The following is a 24,709-nucleotide window of genomic DNA, read 5'->3' as shown; positions in this document are numbered from 1 at the left end:
AGGTCAGTCAGATATTAAGGCAGAAATTGGGAGGAGAAAGGTTTGGTGTGGCATTTTGACAGCCAAGAGGAGGTATGACCACCTGAAACCGAGAAACCTGAGAAGTTTGCTCCTGTTTTTCCTGACATGCCAGGAGTTCTAAAAGGAACATTACTTCCTCCCTACCTCAGAACCTGAGAAACACGCACTCGGCCTTGTTATCACAAGGTCTGCTATTACACGTGACCTATTGTTGGCCACTAACACTCCCCATTTAGCAACTATTCATTCTCCTCCAGGTCTGAGGAAGAGTGACTCAACCTGAAATGGTAACTGATTTCTTTTCACAGATGCTGCCAGACCTACTGAGCTCTTGCAGCAATTTCTGTTTTTATCTCTTTAAGTACCTTGGCAAGTTAGACTCTCCACCTTGGATCTGTTGCCAGGCATCCAACAACGTAAGCCTCTTCGTGAATCTCTAGCACTCTGACTTCATAATACCAATAATGACATCTTTGAATTTAATCTGGGCCCGCACTAGCCTTCCACAGGAATCTAATGGATGGCCTAAAGCAATGCAGTATAATTAACAGGCCAGTGATGTCAGCGGTTTGCTTGATCCTGAGAGTTTATATGTCACTTTTCCAAAAGTCCGAGAGTGTAGGAGATTATAAAATTGAAGGCAGCATTTCTCATGTGGTTAATAGGTATGAAATATAAATTTAACATAGCTACCACCCACTGTCAGAACAGCACCTGTTCTTTATTGCCTTATTCCATAACTATGATGAAAGCTTTTGGCCTTAGATTGTATACTAAGCTCTTGTGTAGATTTATCCAAAGAGTATTGTGAGGGGTGATAGTGCAGTTATTTTACATTCAATGGGATCTTCCATTTCACTCATCCCACTCATCCAAACCAACCTCTGAACTGGAATTCACTTGGGTTATCTACATTAATCCTTCATGATATGGCCAAACAAAATAGCAATAAATAATCAATGCTGCTAGAAGGTTTATCAAAAACTCTTTAAAACGTACTATATTCTTCTGTTGCAGAATCACAACGACAGCAGCATGTATGATGGATCTGAGGAGGTACCCCTTGGATGAGCAAAACTGCACACTTGAAATAGAAAGCTGTAAGTTTTCTAATAGAGTTCTTTGTTCTCATTGTAATGTAGTAATGATTGAGATCAAGTTGTGCTGTTGTGATGACAAACTACTTAACTAATACCTAGCTCATTGAAAACCATATGTTAATACTTACCGCATTTCTGGTCTGAAGCCATGGTACTGGCAGATTTGTTCAGAAATCTGTATCTTAGATGACACTTGTTCAGTCCTTGCCAAGCTCAAAATGCTGAGCAGATGCAAGATATAGAATTAGCTAAAGTTCAAATCTAGCACATACACGGCTGTGCACAGGTTTCACAGTCTGGGAAGACATAAAACACATTTTTAAAACATCAAATTAACTTAATTTACGAGCACTTCTTTTTACGTCTCCTCAGTAGTTGAACATTAGGCATTAGACACAGCACTTCAAAATATTGTAGTGCCTGTCCATCATATGAACAGTCACAGTCCTAATCATCAATGATAGATAAATCTCCCAGTGCAGGGCAACAGTTTTATAACAGCAAAATTCAATAAGCCACCCATTTCAGCACACAGGGACAAGAGTAGGCTATTCAGCCCCTTAGACATATTCTGTCATTCCATTTGATCATGTAGCTAAACTTGATTTAATTTCTTTTATTCCATATCTCTTAATGCACTAAACTAACCAATCCCAGCCTTGAAAATTTCAATTATTCTATTATCCACAGCCTTTTCAAGAAAGAGTCCTAGATTTTCTCTATATTTTGAGTGAAACCGTGTTTTCAGATTTCACATCCAAATGAACAAGCTTTGATTTTGGTGTGAACATCACAAAAAGAAGAAATACTTTCACTGTATCTATGCCATAAAATCCATTTATCATTTTGGTCAAAAGAACATAGAAAGACGGTATAATGTCAAGATTATATATCCAAACGGGATAAAGGAGCAGTTTATATATATGCATATATATAAATAGAAGATGACAGGACATACTGAATAAATGAAAATAAAGAACACAGGATCCTAGTTTTATAAATAAAGGCATTCAGTACCAAAGCAAATAAGTTTTGATGATCATGTATAAAGCATTGGTTTCATCTAAACTGATAATTGTGCCTAGTTCTAGGAATTACACTTTAGGAAGGAGATGAAGGCATTTGAAAGAATTCAGAAAAAAATAATGAGAATGCTTACCAGAGATGTTGAATTCCAGTTATGTAGATAGATTGAAAAACCTGGGAACAGTAAGATTTGTCAGATGTATTCAACAACTTAACAGGTTTGTACACAATAGATAGAAAGAAACCATTCCCAGTAACAGGATTAAGAACCAGAGGACGCTGATTGATGAAAGAAGCAATGGTAACATGAGAAAGTAGCAGCAAGTGGTTAGGATGTGGAATTCACTGACTGGGATCGTGGTGAAGGCAGATTCAATCAAGACTTTCAAAAGGCAATTGGGTATTATCTGAAGAGAGAAAACATGATGGAAAAGGCAAGAATTAGACTGAAGAAGTTGTTTTTCTTCATTCATTCATGAGATGTGAACATCACTGGCTAGACCAGCATTTCTTGCATTTCCCTGAAGGGAGCTGCCTTTTTGAACTGCTGCAGTCCTTCAGGTATAGAGACACCTATAGTGCTGTTAGGAAGACAGCTCCAAGGTTCTGATAAGTGACAGTGAAGCAATGACTATGGTAGAACAGCAATATATTTCCAACTCAGGATGGTACATGATTTGGAAGGAACTTACAGTTAGTAGTGGTGTTCCCACATATCAGCTGCCCTTGTCCTTTTAAGTAGTAGAGTGCATGGTTTTAGAAAGATAATACATGTGATGTCAATCAAGCAGACTACTTTCTCATGGATGGTATCAAGCTTCTTGAGTATTGTTGGAGCTGTATTTATCCAGTGGAGAATAATCCATCATCATCCTGATTTATGCCTTGTAGATGATAGTCAGGCTTTGGGGATACAGGAGGAGAGTTATTCACTGCAGAATTCTTTTAAGCCTCTGACCTGGTCTTATGGCCATTATATTTATCTGGCAAATCCATTCGGTTTCTAGTAATTCCCAGGATAGTGGGGGATTCAATGATATCAACGTCATTGAATGGCAATTGAAATAGAGGCGTATACTGTTTTGCAGGAGGGGAAAGGCTTTGAAAATCTGAAGCACAAAGAAATTTAGGAGTCCAAGTTCAGGATCCTCTTAAGATTAACATGCATGCTCAGTTGGTTGTTAGGAAGGAAAATTAAATGTTAGTATTCATTTAAAGAGGGCTAGAATACAAGAGCAGGGACATACTGCTGAGGCTGTATGTCATTCTGGTCAGACAGCGTTTAGAATATTGTGATCAGTTTTTGGCTTCATATCTAAGGCATTGCATTGGTCTTGGAGGGGTCCAGAGGAGGTTTACAAGAATGATCCTGGGGTTGAAGGGTTTGTCATATGAGGAGCAGTTGAAGACTCTGGGTCTGCATTCAGTGAAGTTTAGAAGGATGAGGGGAGAGCTCGTCGGAACTAACAAAATACAGTTAGACCTATAGAGAGTGGATTTGGAGAAGATATTTCCTCTAGGAGGAGAGACTAGGACCCAAGGCCACAACCTCAGAGTGAACGGACAACTCTTTCAAACTGAGATGCGAAGGTATTTCTTCAGCCTATAAGGTGGTGAATCTGTGGAAATCATTGCCACACAAGGCTGTGGAGGCCAAGTCATTGAATGCACTTAAGACAGAGATACATAGGTTCCTGATTAGTAATGAGATCAAGAGATACAGGAAGAAGGCAGAAGAATGGCATTGAAAAAGGATATCAGCCATGATTGAATGGCAGAGCAGAGTCAATGGCCTAATTCTGCTCCTTTATTGGATAGCCAAATGTTCTAATTAAATAATATCTTTCATATACCTTCTTAACCTAATCCATCTACCCAGTCACCTTCAGGTATCTTTGCCCTATACTCCAAAGACCCCCTGATCTTTGAAATCAATTAGTATATCATTGTTGATTATGTACTGTATTGTTTTTTGTCTTCCGTAAATACATTACATCATAACTTTTCAGACAGAATTCCATTCGACTATTCCATTAATATCTTCCTGCAGTCTACAACTTTCATTCTACATTATCAACCATGCTCCTTTTTTTTAATATTATGTACATTCATATATTGAGTATGGAGGAGATGATGTAACTTAGGTATTAATGATAATGAAAGGAGTTAGTAAGATAGATACAGAGAGAGGAGGGCATGGATGAGGGCATGAAGAGAATGGTAGAAGAGCACAGGATGGGTGAACTGAGAATGGAGAAGAAACAGTGAGGAGACAGAGATGATGTACAAATGTCATGAGTTAGGGGAGGAGATAGAGCAGCCAGAATTGTTGGAGGAGCGAGAGAAGAAGGGATAATCAGAAGGTATTTTCATTGAAGAGTGTTAGAAAAAGATGGTCATTGAGGATGGAATGCAATAGATTGCCAATTAGGACAGCAAAAATGAAAATAAAATGCCTTTCTTTACTAATTAATCCACCTTGTCGAAGCAAATGCATTGGTACAGTGCCACCCAGTGACGCTTATTAGGAATTGTAGTGAGACTCCAAATAAACAGATTAATAGTATTTGGTTGATTGACAGTCACATAACATCAGAGAGCCTCACTAAATAAATGGATTACATAAGATTTTACTCATAGTTGCCACCACAGGCAGAATACCATGCTTTGCATTCTTTCAATCACAATAAAGGTATTAAACTAAAGAAACAAAAAGTAATACAGGAGTCAGAATAAAAGAGAATGTGTTGTTTTTCTTCACTTGATGTTACTTCAATAATTTTATTAAATCACATGTTGAGTTTTGAAGCCTGCTGATTATTTCTATCACCAGACAGTTAGATAAGTTCAAAACTAACTGTATATAATTGTATCAATTTTTTCATGGCAGAAATGAGTCAATATATTAACATGACTTTAACAGACCAAAGATATCAATACACCTCTAAGGAATATACTCTTCATTTTATCACTATATGCGACATGACAACATAAAGGTCTTAGAAGCATCTTTCATAGGATCATTTGAAGCATGCTACTATTTTGTAACTAAATAGCTGAATATCAGCCCAGTCACATCTGTATCTGTGAATATAGTAACTGTCCATAATAGCCAGTTGTAACAAGCATCTGTTGAATCCTTCAATACCATGTAATCCATGCTCATATCATTAACTTATGAGGGACAACATAAGCATTGTAACGGCAAGATACCCTTCTGGAGGCAAACCCACTTTGCAAAAGCTGTATCTAAAGCAAAATTACATTTAGCACAAACCAATTTTCATGACCTTCTCCTGAAAAGCCCACTGGTGTGTACATCAGTGAAAAAATAAATAGTTCTGCACGGATCTGTAACTGATTTTTCAGTTAAAATGGGCTATGAAGGCCTAGTGCACTAGACACTCATTACAAATGATTTTTTTGTGATAGATCCTTTTCAGCTATATTAACAAAACTAATTGCCACTCTTAAATATATCAAATAATATTTTACAATTCAATCAAACAATATTACGTTCTAAAATACTGCCCAATTGGGCTAATTCACAAATGGTTTTGTGCACACAACTATGCAAATATGTTGTCAGAAATTCAAAGTGTGAATTCAAATCAGAAAACTGATGCAACTTTGAGCTCAATTTTGCTTCCAATATCTAAAATAGGCCATGAAGCATTGATGGAGAAAGAAACAGTGAATTGGAATTTTGCTTGTGATTGGGAATTCAACACTGTGATCATTCCTGGGTCCTGATTCCGAATGGTGTTGGTATGACACAACATAGAACAGTATAGCACAGAAACAGGCCCCTCAACCCACCCAGCCTACACAGATGCATATCGCCTTTCCAAAGCAAAAACATTTTGCCTCTACATGATCCATGTCCCTCTGTTCTCTGCCTATTCATGTATTTGTCAAAATACCGCTTAAATATTGCTATCCTATCTGCTTGTACCACCTCCTCCAGCAGTGCATTCCAGGTACTTACCACCCTCTGTATAAAAAAAACCTGCCTCTCATGTCTCCTTTAAACTTTCCACCTTTTACCTTTAACCTACATCCCCAGGTAATGGTAATTTCTATCCTGGGAAAAAGATTCTGACTCTCCATTCTATCCATGCCTCTCAGAATTTTGGTAACTTCTATTAGGTTACCCCATAGCTCCAATGTTCAAGTGAAAATAAACTAAGTTTGTCCAATCTCTCCTCATTGCTAATTCCTTCCAAACCAGGCAATATCCTGGTAAACTTTTTCTATGCCCTCTCCAAAACCTTTATATTCTTGTAACAGTCTGGAGACCAGAACTGTACACAGAATTTCAAACATGGCTAAATTCAAGTTCTGTACAGCTGCAAAATGACTTGCCATTTTTTATACTCTGTGCCCCAAATGATGAAGATAAATGTGATCCATTTTTTTTTTGACCATGTTATCCACTTGTGTTGCCACTTTCAAGGAACTGTGAACCTGTATGTCTAGATTCCTCTGTATAATAATGCTTTTAAGTGTTCTGCCAGTTACTATATACTTCCCTTCTGTATTAGATCTTCAAAACACATTATCTCGCATTTGTCCAGATTAAATTCCATCTGCCACTTCTCCACTCAACTTTCCAACTGATCTATGTCCTGTCATTCCCATTGACAGTTTTCCTTACTATCTGCAGTTTCCCAGTCTTTATGACATCTTAAAACATACTGATCAGATCACTTATATTCACATCCAAATCATGTCCAGATATTACAAACAATAGGGGTCTCTACACTGATCCCTGCAGAACACCAGTGGTCACAGATCTCTAGTCAAAAAACAGCTTGGTGAGTTTTGAGAAGATTTGTAGCTCAGGTTGAGGTTTTGGATGTAGGTTTGCTTGTTGAGTTGGAAGGTTCTTTTCCAGACGTTTCGTTACCCTACCAGGTAACATCTTCAGTGGGCCTCAGGCAAAGCAATGCTGAAAATTCCTGCTTTCAATTTATATGTTTGGGTTTCTTTGGGTTAGTGATGTTATTTTCTGTGGTGAAGTCACTTCCTGTTCATTTTCTCAGGGGGTGGTAGATGGGGTCTAACTTGATGTGTTTGTTGATAGAGTTCTGCTTGGAATGCCATGCTTCTAGGAATTCTCATGCATGTCTTTGTTTGGCTTGTCCTAGGACGGATGTGTTGTCCCAGTAGAAGTGGTGTCCTTCTTCATCCGTATGTAAGGATACTAGTGAGAGAGGGTCATGTCTTTTTGTGGCTAGTTGGTGTTCATGTATCCTGGTGGCTAGAAAACCAACTCTCTGTCTTTTATGACTAAGCCAGTTCTATATCTACCTTACCAGCTCACTGTCGATTCCGTGTGACTTCACCTTCTGTATCAGCCTGCCATGAGGGACCTTGTCAAATGCCTTGCTAAAGTCCATGAAGACAACATCCACCACCCTACACTCATTAATTATCTTTGTCACTTGCTCAAAAAATGCAATCAAGTTTGTGAAACCTGACCTCCTCCACTCAAAACAATGATGCCTATCACTAATCAGTCCATATTATTCCAAATGTGAGTAAATCCTGTCCCTAAGAATCTTCTCCAATAGTTTTCCTACAACTGACATAAGGCTCACAAGCCTATAGCTTCCTGGATTATCCCTGTTGCCTGTCTTGAACAAAGGAACAACGTTGTCTATTCTCCAATCTTCTGGAATCTCACTTGTGGCTAAACAGGATACAAAGATACCTGTCAAGGCCCCACAAGCTCTTCCATTATGTCCCTAAGTATCCTGGGATAGATCCCATTAGGCCCTGGGGATTTACCTACCTTAATGTTTTTAAAGACAGCCAAAATACCTTCTTCTTAATATCAATTTGCCCTAGAATATCAATATTCCTAGCCCTAATTTTACCATTATCCATGTCTTTCCACTTAGTGAATACTGATGCAATGTATTCATTAAGGACCGCACGCACTTCCTCTGCCTTCATGCATAAATTTTCTCCTTTGTTCTGAGTGAATCTACCCTTTCCCCAGTTACCCTATTGCTTTTTATGCACATATATAATGCTTTGGGAATCTACTTAATCCTACTTGACAAGGACATTTCATGGCCGCCTTTAGCCCTCCTAATTCCATGTTTAAGGTTTTCCTGCTTCCTTTATATTCTACAAGGGCCTTGTCTGATTTCAGTTTCCTAAACATTGAAAATGTTTTCTTTCTTTTATTATACTTGTCATACTGTCTTGTCATCTAAGGTTCCCAAATCTTGCCATCCTTATATTTCATCCTCACAGGAAGATGTTGGTTCTGAGCTTTGTATTACTGGCCGCGAAAGACTCCAACATGTCAGAAATAGATTATCCTCAAATAGCTGTTCCTGATCTAATTTCTCCTATTCTTGCCTAATATTGTTATAGTTAGCCTTTGCACAATTTTCCACTTTCACCTAAAGACCAGTTTTATCTTCATACATAACTATCTTAAAACTTATGGAATTATGATTACTATTCCCCAATTGCTCCCCCACTGAAACTTCAATCATCTGGTCAGGCTCATTCCCCATTACAAAGTCTAGTACAGCCCTTTCTCTAGTTGGACTATCCACATATTTTTTTCAGGAAACCCTCCCAAATGCACCTAACAATTCTGCCCCATCTAAGCCCCAGGCACAACAGGAGTCCCAAACAATATTGGGGAAGTTAAAATCACCCATTACAACAACCCCAATGCTTTTACATCTTTCCATGATCTGCTTACATATCTGTTCCTCTATCTGCCACTGGTTATTGGGAGGCCTATTATATAACCCCACCATAGTATTTGCATCTTTCTTATTCCTGAGTTCTACCCATATTGCCTTGCTAGATGCGCCATCCAACATGTCCTCTCCTAGTACAGCTGTGACATTTTCCTTAGTCAGTAATGCAACTCCTGCATCCCTTTTACATCCTTCTGTATCACTTCTTAAACATCTAAACTTTGGAACATTAAGCTGTAATCCTGCCTTCTCTCAACCACATTCCTGTAATGGCTTCCACATCATAGTCCCAGGTACTAATGCAGACTTTAAACTTATCTGCCTTATCTGTTATACTCCTTGCCTTAAAATAAATGAACTTCAGAATGCCAGTTCATTATCCTGGCCCTGCCTGTTAAGGCCATAAGATATAGGAGTGGATTTAGGCCATTTGGCCCATTGAGTTTACCCTGCCCTTCAATCATGGTTGATATGTTTCTCAACATTCTGACTTCTTAATTTTTTTGAATGATGATGTTGATTTCTGTTTAAATATTGCTGAATGGTATTCTGGCTATCATTCAACTTTGATCATGTAATATGATGTATATTAATTTAAATATTTATAAAATTTGAGCAGATTTAGCAGCTTTAACAAATTTATCTCACCTTGGCTTCTCAAATTTTACCTTTTTCTCAGTGGAGAAGATGGTGGCTTCCACAATGGGTTCAGCTCTGTCATGAGAACTGCCATATCATTCTTTATCCTACCACAATCCATACCCTATCAACCACAACTCCAATCTGCAACATCACTTTGGGTTCTTCTGTCAATTTCTATTGATATTGTTGCCACATGAAGGATTGTCATAAAATTCCATAATTAAAGATGCCACTGTTTGTATAAATGAAAAGATGTGACTACAAAGGCAGAATCATGCTAAGGCAGAATAGCCCACACACACAAATAAAGTTCCTATGTAGCCTACCTACTCTACTTAACAGCCTATCTGGCACTACTATGAATTGAAATTGAGATCAGAATGTTACTTCTGGAATGTCGACTTTGATGATCTTTCTATTCTTCACTGCTAAAGGTTAAGTGATGACAGCTGTAAATTCATGAGGAGTATGTGACTTACATACACTTTTCTGTTCGTGTTGTTGTATGGCCTGTTACACTGGGTGAGAAGCAAACAGAACAGGACCTGTGTCCATCTGCCTGATAGAAGCAATTTTCTTGTTACTCAAATGTTTCATTTGTATTTGATAGGGGAAACTAGATAGGTACATGAGGAAATAAAAATAGAAGAAGGTGTTGATGAGAATTAAATGGGACAAGGTTTATGTTAAGCATAAATGTGTTGATCTAAAAGGCCTATTTCTCTGTTCTGAATAATGGCTAACACAATATAATACCATCTTAATCGATTCCTTAACATCTTTATGATTTTCAAGGGGCTAATGAATCTTGGCTACAAGCACCCAATATCATTGGGCTGGTTGTCTATATCAGATCTTGTGGACTATTTCAAATGTATCTGTGCTCAATAACACAGACACCATACCCCACTGACAACCTCAAAAAATCCCACATCTCAGCAACTATCAAGTCTAATCTATCTCAAAAATGATGTAGATTTAAATAGTGCCTTGGAATATCTCCCGAAACACTACACTAAAATCCTTGCCTTATGCAAATTATTGATACCATTAGGGAATTTGTAAAGCTTCACAAAATAACAATATGATTCTATAGGGGAAGAAGCTCAGATAGAATCTGTGATCTTCTTCAGATAGAGCTGCAATTCTTTCATGCTAAGGCAGAATAGCCCCCACACACAAATAAAGTTCCTATGTAGCCTACCTACTCTACTTAACAGCCTATCTGAAAGACAGTCAGAACCTTGGTTACTTTCCATTCTTGGACTGCACCACATTTAATACAGCAGTCCTTTAGTGTTGTAAGGTAGTATGGAAAGGTCCTGAAGTGGGATTTAGACGGACAACTAGCTCACTTAAAGGCACAAATACTACCAATTGAGCCAATGGTATTCGGTGACAGTACAAGCAACAATTGGAAAAACAGGGAAGTCTTATTCAATAACATATACATTTTAATATCCTGAAACAATAGTAGCAGCATTCTCTGATCAGGTAAGCTGCCCTCTCTATAATAAGAAATAGTGCATGATACACCGAAAGAAAGGCCAGGAAATAACTTGAAAGTATAATGTTTTCCGAGTTGATCAAAACTGATATGAAAGTCAGTCCTTCTATTCTGACAGTTGCTAGAAATGTACTTATCCTTAACTAAGATCCCTGCTCACTGGATAATACAACTGTCCTCTTGGTATTCATAAATTTTATATAATGGACATGAAATGATCTATTTTTGTTTTATAATTCCAATTAAGCATCCAGAACAAGTGTTATGCTCTGAATAAGAAGTTATTGCAGTAAATATTCAATTCACTATCCAGGCATAAATCAGATTTTCAGACTAGCTACCCATTATAGAAACACCCAACCTGGATTTCCACTGATTGGGCAGTGTGTCTGCAATGGACATTTATCTTAGCAGTAAATTGAAAACTTACCCCATATAAATTCTGGTCTGATATTTGCAGGTACCTAATACGTTATGTAACTATGTGGTGCATTAAGATTTTGTTCACTTTCCTCACAAAATATTTTGTAAGCCCAGTTTCATGAACGTGGAATAAGGCAGCCAGTGATCTTTCCAGATGGGTGCAGGTATAAATGATCAATGTGTCACTGCTATAAAACATTGATGCAAACATAGTGCAAAATAATAAAACATTAAGGCCAATCACTCTGCTGTCATCTCACTTCGGAGGAAAATGGTACAAAACAAATACACCAAAATATCTGTATTTTTGCAATGGAACAATTCAGTTAGAATCATACATGGATATTTCTTAACTGGTAGAAGAATAATATTGGGGCTTTTTGGAAGGGATTTGAATATATTCTCTGTATTGCTTATGCTCATAAATATAGTCTAATTATCAGTGCAGCGTCATTATCCGATTTTTGAAGGGCAAAAGCTAATTATAAGGAAACTAGCACCATAACTGACTGCAGTTATTGTTAAACTATATTATTTGACCTGTTAAGCACTTGAGTAAAATAATATGTTAATTTTTTTGAAAAATTCATATTTTAAATGTGAAATTGCCTTCACAGTTTGCATTCCATTATGGTGCATATTGATGAATAATGAGTGGGGAGTTAGAGAAGTAACGTTGTATTCTGATATGATCATTAGGGAGTTGATTTGAATAATGACACATAAGGATGTAGACAGAGATGATGAAATTCATCCTGAACTTCAAAGTACCAGCTCAGCTATTGGCCAGTTCAGGAACAGAGTAACAAGCCTAAATTAAGGTCATGGAAGCAGTGATCCCTATGATTCTGTATATACTTTGAAGACTTGGCCAACACACAGCGGGCACCTCAAAGTACTGGAGAAGAACCTCCAGCAGTATCAGTACAAGATCTTCAAAGTTTGATAGCAAGAAAGGTGGTCCAACAGAAGTGTCCTCCCAAACTAAATGCCATCATAAAGGTACAAAACACTCAAAATCAGCTCCATTGTGCTCCATGTGTTCCTGGCACCAGGTTCCTGAAACAATTAATCTCACTAAACTTTTCCAATGAGTTTGCCATTGCCCATATCATTCAAGGGCTGAAAAAATACCACCCATGTTCATAATTTTCCAGAGGATCTTGTACTACAGCATTTCTAATGAACCAGATATATAGCATGATAATATTTACCGTATATACTTATTCAAAGTCAAATTTTTAGACTATTTTTGAGGTTAAATATATGGAGTCGATTATTACATGGATTCTACTTTTGAGGAGCTAAATTCATGCACAATGAATGACAGTAATTCCATGAATGCTACAGGGGAACTGAGCTGCAAACAAAGGGAGGTTGTCACCTGACTCTGACCTGATGCATCTTAAACTTTCATGCCAAATTCTTCCATTTCCCTCCATTTTCTCTCACCGACTGTTGTTTAACATTTTAAGCTTTTAGAGTCATAGAGTCATCGAGATGTACAGCATGGAAACAGACCTTTTGGTCCAACCCGTCCATGCCGACCAGATATTCCAACCCAATCTCGTCCCACCTGCCAGCACCCGGCTCATATCCCTCCAAACCCTTCCTATTCGTATACCCATCTAGATGCCTTTTAAATGTTGCAATTGTAATGGCCTCCACCACTTCTTCTGGCAGCTCATTCGAGACATGTACCACCTTCTGTATGAAAAAGTTGTCCCTTAGGTCTTTTTTATATCTTTCCCCTCTTGCCCTAACCTATGCTCTCTAGTTCTGGACTCACCCACCCCAGGGAACAGACTTTGTCTATTTATCCTATCCATGCCCCTCATGATTTTATCAACCTCTATACAGTCACCTCTCAGCCTCTGATGCTCCAGGGAAAACAGTTCCAGCCTATTTAACCTCTCCCTATAGCTCAAATCCCCCAACCCCGGCAACATCCTTGTAAATCTTTTCTCCCTTTCAAATTTCACAACATCTTTCCGATAGGAAGGAGACCAGAATTGTACGCAATATACCAACAGTGGCCTTACCAATGTCCTGTACAGCCACAATATGACTTCCCAACTCCTGTACTCAATACTCTGACCAATAACAGAAAGCATACCAAAAGTCTTCTTCACTATCCTATCTACCTGCGACTCCACTTTCAAGGAACTATGAAGCTGCACTCCAAGGTCTCTTTGTTCAACAACTTTTGCTAGGGGTAAGGTCCACCCAAACCTTGAATGACAAGTTGTGAACCTCACTTCTGAGTGGTGAGGGGCCCATTTGTGTACTTTTATTTATGCTAAAAGAAGTTGTCAGACATTTGACTGTCATACAGTCTCACCAATCATTGTAGCTGTGAGAAATAGTCATCGCCCCTTGGTAATTATAGTGAATTAAATGTATAAAGGCCTATCTTATATAGAAAACAATGGTGTGATAAACTTTGTATCAATCTAATTATAGTGCTTGTTCAATAATGGACTTAAGAAATCTGTAACCTAACGTTGTTGTGACTTTTACATCAAAACACATAATAGCACAAAAAAATGAATTTCTTACTGTAACATTTATATACAGGATAATACCTTGGCTACAAATGTTGATCTGTCATTTGTGAAGAACTCGGGTCGAGATGTAAGGAAAATTCCTGATTTGTCTGGCCTAAACAGAAGGTCAAGTTTTACACAAGATATACTTTTACTCGAGTATATACAATAATATTACTTCTAAGACAGCTATATCCCCGGTCACTTCCATAACGTCCTGATTCAAGAAACTGTCACGAAACTATCCCACAAACTCATCTTCTAGATTACTCTAGCCAATTTGATTGTCCTCGCCTATATTAAGATTAATGTCGCTCACAATTATCACATTGCCCTTATTACATGCTCCAATAACTTCTTGTTTAATACTCTGTCCAGTGTTATAACTATTGTCAGGGGATTTATAAACTACTCACACTGCTGTCATTTTTGCTGCTCCTATTTTCCAACCACACTGATGTACTTCATGATCTTCTAAGACAGAGCCTGTCTCACTAATACCTGTATGTCATTATTTACTATCAAAGCAACTTTTCCAAATTTGCTATACAGCCTGCTTCTCTGAACTATTTTGTACTCTGCAATATTTATATCCTGGCCTTGATGAATTTGTAACCATATCATAGAATCCTTACAGTGTGGAAGTATGCCATTCAGCCAATCAAGTCCATCCTGCCCCTCCAAAGAGCATCCCATCCAGATCTATCCCATCTCTGTAACCCTGTATTTCCCGTGGCTAACCTAGCACATCCCTGGAGACCATAGGCAATTTTAGCATGAACAATCCACCTAACCTGCACACCTTTGGTCTGGGGGAAGAAAACAGAACAGCCAGAGGAAATCTATGCAGACAGAGGAAGAATGTACAAACTTCATGCAATCGCCCAATAATGGAATTGAACCCATATCCCGGGAGCTGTGAGGCAGCAATGCTAACCAGTGAGCAACAGTGGTCGCCCATGTCCCTGTAATAGTATCCTCAAAGCATCTCGGAAGAGGTTATATATCACCACCAACTCATGGGAAACCTTGCCTTGTTCTAACCAATATGGAGCAAGTTCATTTGAGAAGAGTGAAGACATCAAGTGTCTTAATTTGGAACATGGGATGATGACCTCAAGGTGTTTGAAAAAGAGCTCAGACATTCAAACAGTTCACTCCTTCATGTACCACCTGAACTACGTGGCAAATGACATAGATCTTGGATTAGACATAGCTGACTTTTCAGACCACATCCTCAATCCCAAGGGATCGACTGAAAATGAGAAATAACAAATAATGGATCTATGCTACTGAAGCATATATCTTATCAGTCCAGAAACGGAGTGTCCAAAACATATGTTAATTTTTTTTATGGAGAGTTTTTTAGATCCTTTGTTAAAGTTTATTACTACGAAGATTGAACTGGAATGGACTACATCTGTACAACACATGTGTCAGCTTCCTCCTATTTTATACAATCTGTGACAGAACTATTGCCTTTGATAGGAGCTCAGGCAAACAGCCTGATTTTGCTTTCTTTATCCTCAAGCTGAATACTGAGGTGCTGCCACAGGTAATAGAGACCTCCACAATGATAACATTTTAATTACTTTACAGTTATTACTCTTTCATCTTTTTGTGATTACAGAGTTGCCTTAACAATATATATATATTTTATATATATATGTATGACTGCAAAGAGGTAACAGTGACATTTTAACCCCAACTTCATCATGGATACTTACATTGTGAAGGAATCTCGCTTGTCTATAATAAGGCCTGGGGTATCTGTAGGAAGGTATCCCACAGCGTACTGTACTGCATTTGTTCTCATGTTGCATATGTCTATGTGAATGTACAAAAGCCCTAGACACTCCAAAGGAGCCCAAAGCACAGAATGGATAGAATTTAATGGTCATAGTCTTAGCTCCATCCACTTTCTGGAGACCAATAGCAACAATACTCAGGCCATTTCTGGGAGCCCTAGCATGATTAAACCCTGATCACCCAATCTGCTGCACATTGTTGGGCTTTCTAGGTGCTGCAGAGCAGATGTCCCAAGTCTGACAGATGCCGTTCAATCAGAGGAAAGTAGCTCTTCAGTACCAGCAGCACCATCAGGAACAGTGGCCAATGCCATTACTTCAGACCAGGAGACTCTTAGAAGGAGGATGATTACTGTATCCTGAGAACACCAGTTAGGACAGCCCTAGTAAGGAGAGGGGAGCTGATGGTGTGAAGTCTGTGAGGGTTCTTCCCATGGAGACAGACCCTGCCACTGATGGTTGTCTCCATTTGACATTGTTGGCCTCAATAGGAGTGAGTCCCCCTATCAGGCAAAAAGGCCCCTCACCAACGTTCCTACCCACCTGCCCAACCTCGCTACTGGTACAGTATCATCAACAGTTTCAAACGACCACTTGGCACAGAAATGTCATTCTCAAACCATCCTATTCAGGCTTAATTGGGGGAGATGTGAATGTGACAGGGTCTCCACCCAGAGCCTTTCTAGCACATAATGTGCTTGCCCACCCTACCTCTTGGCCGACTCCCTTAAGTTCTGAACATTGTATTTGAAGGAAGTAAACACATTTGAGTAAGTTAGTCTTCTGTTATGGGAGATCAGTCGGTTGTCTATGGACACAGCAATTTTAATTTATGTTGAAAAATGTCGTGCTGGAAAAAACACAGCAGGCCAGGCAGCATCCGAGGAGCAGGAGAATCGACGTTTTGGGCATAAGCCTTTCTTCAGGAATGGGAGCGCAGGGGGATGAAGGTGAGGCCTCTGCTGAAGACTGATCAGTCAACCTTAGAGAGAGGGAGGTCTGGAGGGATAGTGAAAATACGGCAGGGCTGGGCGCTAGGACCTGGTGTGGGGATGGAGTTGGTCGTGGGGGCGGAGTTGGTCGTGGGGATGGAGTTGGTCGTGGGGGCGGAGTTGGTCGTGGGGGCGGAGTTAGACGTGGGGGCGGAGATCTATGTGGGAGTGGCGTAGCGTGCAGTGTGGTCCTTGAGCAGGTGAGTGATGTCACTGGGGGCGGAAGTGGCTGCGGCGGCGGCAGCAGCTCTGGGGACGGACATGGCGCGCCCGGCAGAAACGGCGCTGGTCCTGGTAACCGTGAATCCCGTTGCGGCTGCATATCTGTCAGCGATGGTCTTCCTGGTGATCATGGAGGTGGTTGTCTGGGCGGCGATCACGGAGGCTGCATGATCGGTGGTGGCTGTTGTCCGTGCGGCGCTGGGGGTGGAAGGATGTTACCATTCAGTACAGCAGTGGTGGCTGCAGCAGCTGCTTGGACAATGTCGCCCCATTCCTGAAGAAGGGTTTATGCCCAAAAGTTGATTCTCCAGCTCCTCAGATGCTGCCTGGCCTGCTGTGTTTTTCCAGCACGATATTTTACAACTCTGTTACTCCAGTATCTGCAGTCCTCACTTTCTCCCAATTTATATTTAAGTCACATCTCATGGATTGAGAGGTGTGGGTCAGTTCCAGTGATCATCATTTTTAAAGTCGAAGTGGTGTCTCTAATTCAGAGTATATTTTGTCTGTTCTATACCTTGCAAATACTGTTATATCACAGAGCAATGGGGAGAAGCAATGGATCAGGGTATCCACAAAGAGCGTATCACTGATTCCGTCATCCCCAGCACCTCAATTCTCACTAACCTACATTAGCTTCCAATTCAGCAATCTTGTTTAATTTTTTTTTTGTTTTCAGTTCCCTTCGCGACCTGGCCTATCCCGATCTCTATGATCTGCTCCAACTTCACCTGAGAGCTGTGCACTTCAAACACTGGCCTAATGATCAGTCTTGATTTTAATTGTTTCAACTCTGGCAATTGTTGTCTTTAACTGCCCAGAGTCTAAACTCTGAAATTATCAACTTTAATCCCTAAATTTCTATTGGACTTTACACATTTTTGACTATAGTTTTGGTCATCTGCCTGAATATAACTTCATGTGGCTGAGTGTCATGCTTTATTTTATATAGCACCCCCCTCACCACCACCCCACCCTGCTATGTGTCTTGGGAGATTTTATTATATTAAAGACTTTGTGTAAATACATGTTTTTGTTGAATCACCGAAAGGGCTTTGGTTTAGCTCCCAGTGACCCATCAGTGACTTTTACTTCCAGATTTAGCCTGAAAATTGAAGCAATTTTCAATACTGTCTTTAGTCCTTTTTATAATTTCCCAATCATTTCAGTGTGAATAAACTTATTTGTTTCAAAGTGTCAATCCGGGGTATAGTATTCATTTAATATTATTTTATAGACATTTTATAGGCATGTGTTGGATATTTCAGTAGAAATCAACTACCTATTTAATAAATTGAATTAGCTTTATTGATACATGTACAGTGAAAAGTTTACAGTCGCCACATTATAGCGCAATCTTAGGTACAGAGGTACCTAGGTACAGATTGTCAAGATTAAATTCTTAGAAAACAAAAAAAATTAGGAAGTAAAGAAATGAATTGTCAACCATTACAGATCATAGGAATAAATGAGAAAAATAAAGATGGAGAAGGTTCAGAACATCAGACTTTCTGATCCAGTCCATACTAGCACCTAGCCTCAAGGGCGACTCCCGCCATCTCGCTGCCACCTGCGCTGGACCCACCCAACATAGGAGCCGACCCACTTTAGGCACCATCTCTTCACCACTGAGCCTACTTCATTGATGCCACTGAACTCACACTCATCCTGCAGCTAAGAGTCTCTGGCTCCACTGCGAAGACAGGCCACCACTGGGCCAAGTGTTGATCTTCAGCTGCAGATGTCATTTAGCCAGTGCTGCCATCTTGGAAGGTCCATTGCCAATGCTGCTGCCATCCGTGATCACTGGAGGAGCTCTCCTACTTCTGTCACCGGTCCTGAACGGCAAGTATGACTTCACTGTCACTGTCACCAGCCCTGAATGGCGAGAGGATGATGTCGCTGTCACTGTCACCGGCCCTGAATGGTGAGAGGATGATGCCACTGTCATTTTCACTGGCCCTGAATGATGAGAGGATGATGTCACTGTTGCTGTCACCGGTCCTGAATGGCGAGAGGATGATGTCACTGTCACTGGCCCTGAATGGCGAGAGGATGATGTCACTATCATTGTCACTGGCCCTGAATGGTGAGAGGATGATGCCACTGTCATTTTCACTGGCCCTGAATGATGAGAGGATGATGTCACTGTTGCTGTCACCGGTCCTGAATGGCGAGAGGATGATGTCACTGTCACTGGCCCTGAATGGCGAGAGGATGATGTCACTATCATTGTCACTGGCCCTGAATGGTGAGAGGATGATGTCACTGTCACTGGCCCTGAATGGCGAGAGCATGATGTCACTGTCATTGTCACCAACCCTAATGGCGAGAGGATGATGTCACTGTCACTGTCACCGGCCCTGAACCCGAGAGGATGACCTTCACTGATGGTGTCACCACCCCGAATGGTGAGAGGATGAGCTCACTGATGCTGTACCGGCCCTGAACAGCGGGAGGATGACCTCACTGACGCTGTACCGGCCCTGAACAGCGGGAGGATGACCTCACTGACGCTGTCACCAGCCCTGAACAATGAGAGGATGATATCACTGACACTGTCACCAGCCCTGAATGGCGAGAGGACGACCTCACTGATGCTGTCACCGGCCCTGAACAACGAGAGGATGACCTCACTGACACTGTCACTAGCCCTGAACAACGAGAGGATGATATCACTGACACTGTCACCAGCCCTGAATGGTGAGAGGATGACCTCACTGACGCTGTCACTGGCCCTGAACAATGAGAGGATGACCTCACTGATGCTGTCACTGGCCCTGAACAGCGAGAGGATGACCTCACTGATGCTGTCACCGATCGTGAACAATGAGAGGATGACCTCACTGATGCTGTCACCAGCCCTGAATGGCGAGGGCATGACCTCACTGTCAGTGTCACCAGCCCTGAATGGTGAGGGGATGACCTCACTGTCGCTGTCACCACCTTCTATCACCAGGAGAAGCCACATCCGTCTTTCTGCTGTTGGCTCATTCTCACTGCTGTGACGACCAATCTGCCACAGAAAATAATTTAAAAAGATCAAAAGGAAAGAAAAATAAAGCAAAAGAAAAGAGCTGAAGCAAAAGTGAAACATGGAAGGAAAGCAAATGGGCAAGAGCCCTGTTTCTCTGCAGCCATCTTGCTGGGCAAAGACCAAATATTACCAATTATTTGTAAAATACTTTGTCAGTTCCAAATGTTTTCTTTAATGACCTGCACCAATGAGCAGAAAAATAGAAGAAGCCTAGCCAACTGGTGAAAGCAAATCCTAAAGATACAGTAATGAAAAATAACCAATATGACAATTTTAAATCAGCTAATCACCCGTAACTCAAATATCGATATCGATATTTACACTATACCAAAAACCTCAGTTCATTATCGCATTTTTCTTTATTAAAAGACATTTTATGAATGCTAATATTTCTGTTTAAATGCAGGCTATAGTGAATTGAATATTACACCCCTTCATATGGGAAGATTGATTGTTGGTACAAGCATTAAGTTGGGCACCATGCCATAAGCACTGCTCCTGTCTGTCTGCCCTCATCGCACTCCAATCTTACACGTAATGAGGACTACATCAGCCTGTAGACCAGGGATTCTTTGTGTCTCTGACAACTGCAGTTTCCTGGGACACCAAATGCAACACCTGAACTGGAATGCGTTCACAGCTCTCTGTAATTTTTTGCTGTCTTAGGCAGAGCAATTGAGGAGAAAGTGAGGACTGCAGATGCTGGAGATCAGAGCTGAAAATGTGTTGCTGGAAAAGCGCAGCAGGTCAGGCAGCATCCAAGGAACAGGAGATTCGACGTTTTGGGCATAAGCCCTTCTTCAGGGAGAAGGGCGTATGCCCGAAACGTCGAATCTCCTGTTCCTTGGATGCTGCCTGACCTGCTGCACTTTTCCAGAGCAATTACTATGCCAAGCTGTGATGCATCCAGATGCTTTCTATGCTGCATCTATAAAAATTGGTAAGAATCATTGTGGACATGCCAAATCTCCTTAACCTTCTGAGGAAGTAGAGGCATTGCTGTGCTTTCTTCACTGTAGTGTCAATGTGGATGGACCAGAACAGGTTGTTGATGATACTTACTCCTAGGGACTTGAAGTTCTTGACCACCTCCAACTTATCACCATTGATACAAGCAGGGGCGTGTCCTCCACTCTGCTTCCTGAAGGCAATAACCAGTTCCTTTGTTTGGCTGACATTGAGGGAGAGATTGTTGTCTTTACACCATGCCCACTAAGCTTGCCTGTATATATTGTTTGAGTTCCGACCCAATACATTGGTGTCATCAGCAAATTTATAAATGGAATTATACCTGTATTTGAACAAACAGTCAGAAGTGTATAATGAGTGTAGTAAAGGGCTGAGAACACCTATCCTTACTGATTGGGGTTTGTGGTCAGGAAATCAAGGATCCCCAGTTGTAGAGGGAGAAACAGAGTCCTAGGTCTTGGAATTTGGAGAGGGGTTTGGTTGAAATTATGGTGTTGAGATGGGAGTGAAAGTCAACAAATAGGAGTCTGAAGTCAACAAATAGGACTCTTGTTACCCTGATGTTCCAGGGATGAATGTAGGACCAGGAAGATAGTGTCTGCAATGGTAGGTGAATTGAAGCAGACCAAGGCAATCTGGGAGGCTAGAGGTAACCTCTCGAAGCACTTCATTATGATGGATGTTAGAACCACTGGGCAGTAGTTATTAGGACACATCTGATTTTTCTTTGGCACCAGGATAATAGTAGCCTTCTTGAACCTCACATCACAGTAAGGAGAGGTTAAATTTTCAGTGAATGCTCCCTCCACTCGTCTGCACAGGATCTGAGTGCATGGCTGGGGATTCCATCTGGGCCAGTCACTTTCTGTGAGGTCATCCTCAAGAAGGCCAATCTGACGACTGTGGCTGTGACTGTGGATAGAGGTGCATCTGAGTTTGTCAAGGCAAGTGACATCATTTCACTGACCTCTGTTCAAAATGAACATAGAACACATTGAGCTCATTGGGGAAGGATGCATTGTTGTCAGCAATTCTACTGAACTTCGCTTGTAGCCCGTTATGTTGTGTAAGCCTTGCCGCAATCAAGCTGTGTTAGTGTGGTTAGTCTGGGACTCTAGTTTAATCATGTATTGTCTCTTGGTGTCCCTGATAGCTTTGTGAAGATGGTACCTAGATTTCCCATTTGATCAGGGCCACCTGACTTGAACCTCAGACATGGACTTCAATAGGGAGTAGATCTTCTGGTTCATCCATGGTTTCCGGTTGAGGAACGATCAGATTAACTTCTTCGGCAGGTAGTCCACTACACACTCACAGATGAAGTCCATTATGGTAATGGCATACTCATTGAGGTTGCCCATTAAGTTCTTGAATAAGGGCCAGTCCTCTGACTCCAAGCTGTTGTATAGGAGCTTGTCTGTTACCTCAGACCCAGCACTATATGACCTCCTATACCGGATCCTCACACTTTCATTTCTGCCTGTAAGCAAGGAGAAGGAGCAAAGCCTTATGGTCTGATTTACCAAAATGCAGGCAGGGGATAGAGTAGTAAACATCTTCGATGGTTGCATGGTTGCGTAGCAATGGTCAAGGATGTTCAGACTTCATGTGGGACAGGAGACTTGTTGATAATGTTTTGGTGACACATAATTGAGGTTGGCCTGCTGGAACTCAACGGCAATAACGAATAATGCCTCAGAGTTTTCCGTCTCAACATTGAGTTCTCCAATTTCAAATAACTTTGCTTCCTATCTCCTGGCTCCCTTCCCAGCCCCTCCTGCTCCCTTCCATTCCTCCCTGCTACCAACCAGATTCATTCCTCCCATTGACCAAACAGGTTGTACCCTCTACCTGTCTTCACCTATCTCCATTTCGCTACCCTGCTGCAGCCTCCCCCTTTTATCTACAGCTCTCCCCACACCCACCACTGTCCTGAAAAAGGGTTGACTTCTCCACCTTCTGACGCTACCTGGATTGCTGTGTTCTGCCAGCCTCCTGCCTGTGTACTCCAGGCCATTTATAGCAATGTATATTTCATCACGTGTGCTCTTCACTTCCACATAGTATGGGATGTAAATTGCTGTCAGGATAGTAGAAGTAAACTCCCACAGCAGATAGTAGGGACAGCACTTCACCGTTAGATATTGTACATACAGGAAGCAGTAAATCGCCAGGGTCATCACATGTGAGCACCAAGAGATATTGATCAGGAGGCAGACCCTACTGCCCTTTGCCTTAACCGAGGACGCTATTCAGTCCATCCAGTGGGCTGAGAAGCCCTGAGGTTGTAGGCCCAGTCAGATGTAGCAGGAGTGAGCCATTTCTCTGTAAAACAGGGCCCACAGCAGTCTCTCAATTCCCATTGTAGGTCAGGTCATGTTGCTGGGAGAAAACAGCAATCAAATGGCCAGCAGGTCCTGGAGGCAGGATTTACTCCCTTTTTGGGAAGAATGTTTGTCGACTAAATTGCACCAAGGAAAACTGGCACATTACAATTTAGAGTTGAAAAGTGTGGTGCTGGAAATGCACAGCAGGTCTGGCAGCATCCGAAGAGTAAAAAATGAGGTCTGCAGATGCTGGAGATCACAGCTGCAAATGTGTTGCTGGTCAAAGCACAGCAGGTTAGGCAGCATCTCAGGAATAGAGAATTCGACGTTTCGAGCATAAGCCCTTCATCAGGAATGAAGGGCTTATGCTCGAAACGTCGAATTCTCTATTCCTGAGATGCTGCCTAACCTGCTGTGCTTTGACCAGCAACACATTTGCAGCTGGCAGCATCCGAAGAGCAGGAGCAGAAGAGTTCACATTTTGGGCATAAGGCCTTCAACCTGCTACGTAGATGCTGCCTGACCTGCTTTGCTTTTCCAGTGCCACACTTTTTGACTCTAATTCTCCAACATCTAGCATCATTTCTCAGACTTACAATTTACGCTGGGTGAAATGAGGATCCTAGTACAATGTAGAAAAATTCCACCCAGTGAAACTGCATCTTGCTCATTGTTATTTTGTAAGAGAATTCCTTCCAGAAGTTGACAGGGCTAAAGCATTTTGCAAATAGATTTGGGACTTGTTTGTTCATTTAATCCTTTGTTTCAATGTCATATTTTGAATTTGAAGTTACCAGCAGAAAGATAAACAGTTGAAGGATGAATTGATAGGCATGTGCCAAATCCAAAATCTTGACTATGATCTCTGATGCTGCTGAAAATGTGTTGCTGGTCAAAGCACAGCAGGCCAGGCAGCATCTCAGGAATAGGGAATTTGACGTTTCGAGCATAAGCCCTTCATCAGGAATGAGAGAGAGATCTCTGAAGCAATTTTCCTCATTTTTAATGTGCTGCTTTGGGGAGAAAGAGAAAAATGGTTGTGACAAATGTATTTACCCCAACTACCATCTCATTTCCACCTTTTCCCCAGGATTCAGACACATCTCCTGGCAGACCACTCTTAAACCAAAATTACAGTAAGCACAGAACTAGCCATTTAGGTACAGAGGATGGTGGTGGAGGGTTGCTTTTCAGACTGTGCTCCAAGGATTGATGCTGGGGCCACTGCTTTTTGTCATTTGTATAAATTATTTGAATGTGAATATAGGAGGTATGGTTAGTAAGTTGGCGAATGACACCAAAATTGAAGGTGTAGTGGACAGCAAAGAATTTTTACCTCAGAGTACAATAGGACCTTG

General features: G+C 41.0%; 1 protein-coding gene across 2 annotated transcripts in view; it reads left to right on the top strand.

Moving 5' to 3' along the window:
• gabrb1 (gamma-aminobutyric acid type A receptor subunit beta1) overlaps window positions 1-24,709 on the top strand; it is a 279,986-nt gene that overhangs the window by 193,019 nt on the left and 62,258 nt on the right. For both annotated transcript variants that reach the window (XM_060830997.1, XM_060830991.1), the window contains exon 5: window positions 1,039-1,121. In XM_060830997.1, the coding sequence (XP_060686980.1) occupies window positions 1,039-1,121 (83 nt within the window). The remainder of the gene's footprint in view (window positions 1-1,038; window positions 1,122-24,709) is intronic.

The sequence above is a fragment of the Hemiscyllium ocellatum genome, chromosome 1 (assembly GCF_020745735.1).
Source record: "Hemiscyllium ocellatum isolate sHemOce1 chromosome 1, sHemOce1.pat.X.cur, whole genome shotgun sequence".
NCBI classification, from domain to species: domain Eukaryota; kingdom Metazoa; phylum Chordata; class Chondrichthyes; order Orectolobiformes; family Hemiscylliidae; genus Hemiscyllium; species Hemiscyllium ocellatum.
Note: the sequence above shows the minus strand (reverse complement) of the source record. Positions and strands in the feature narration are given on the sequence as shown.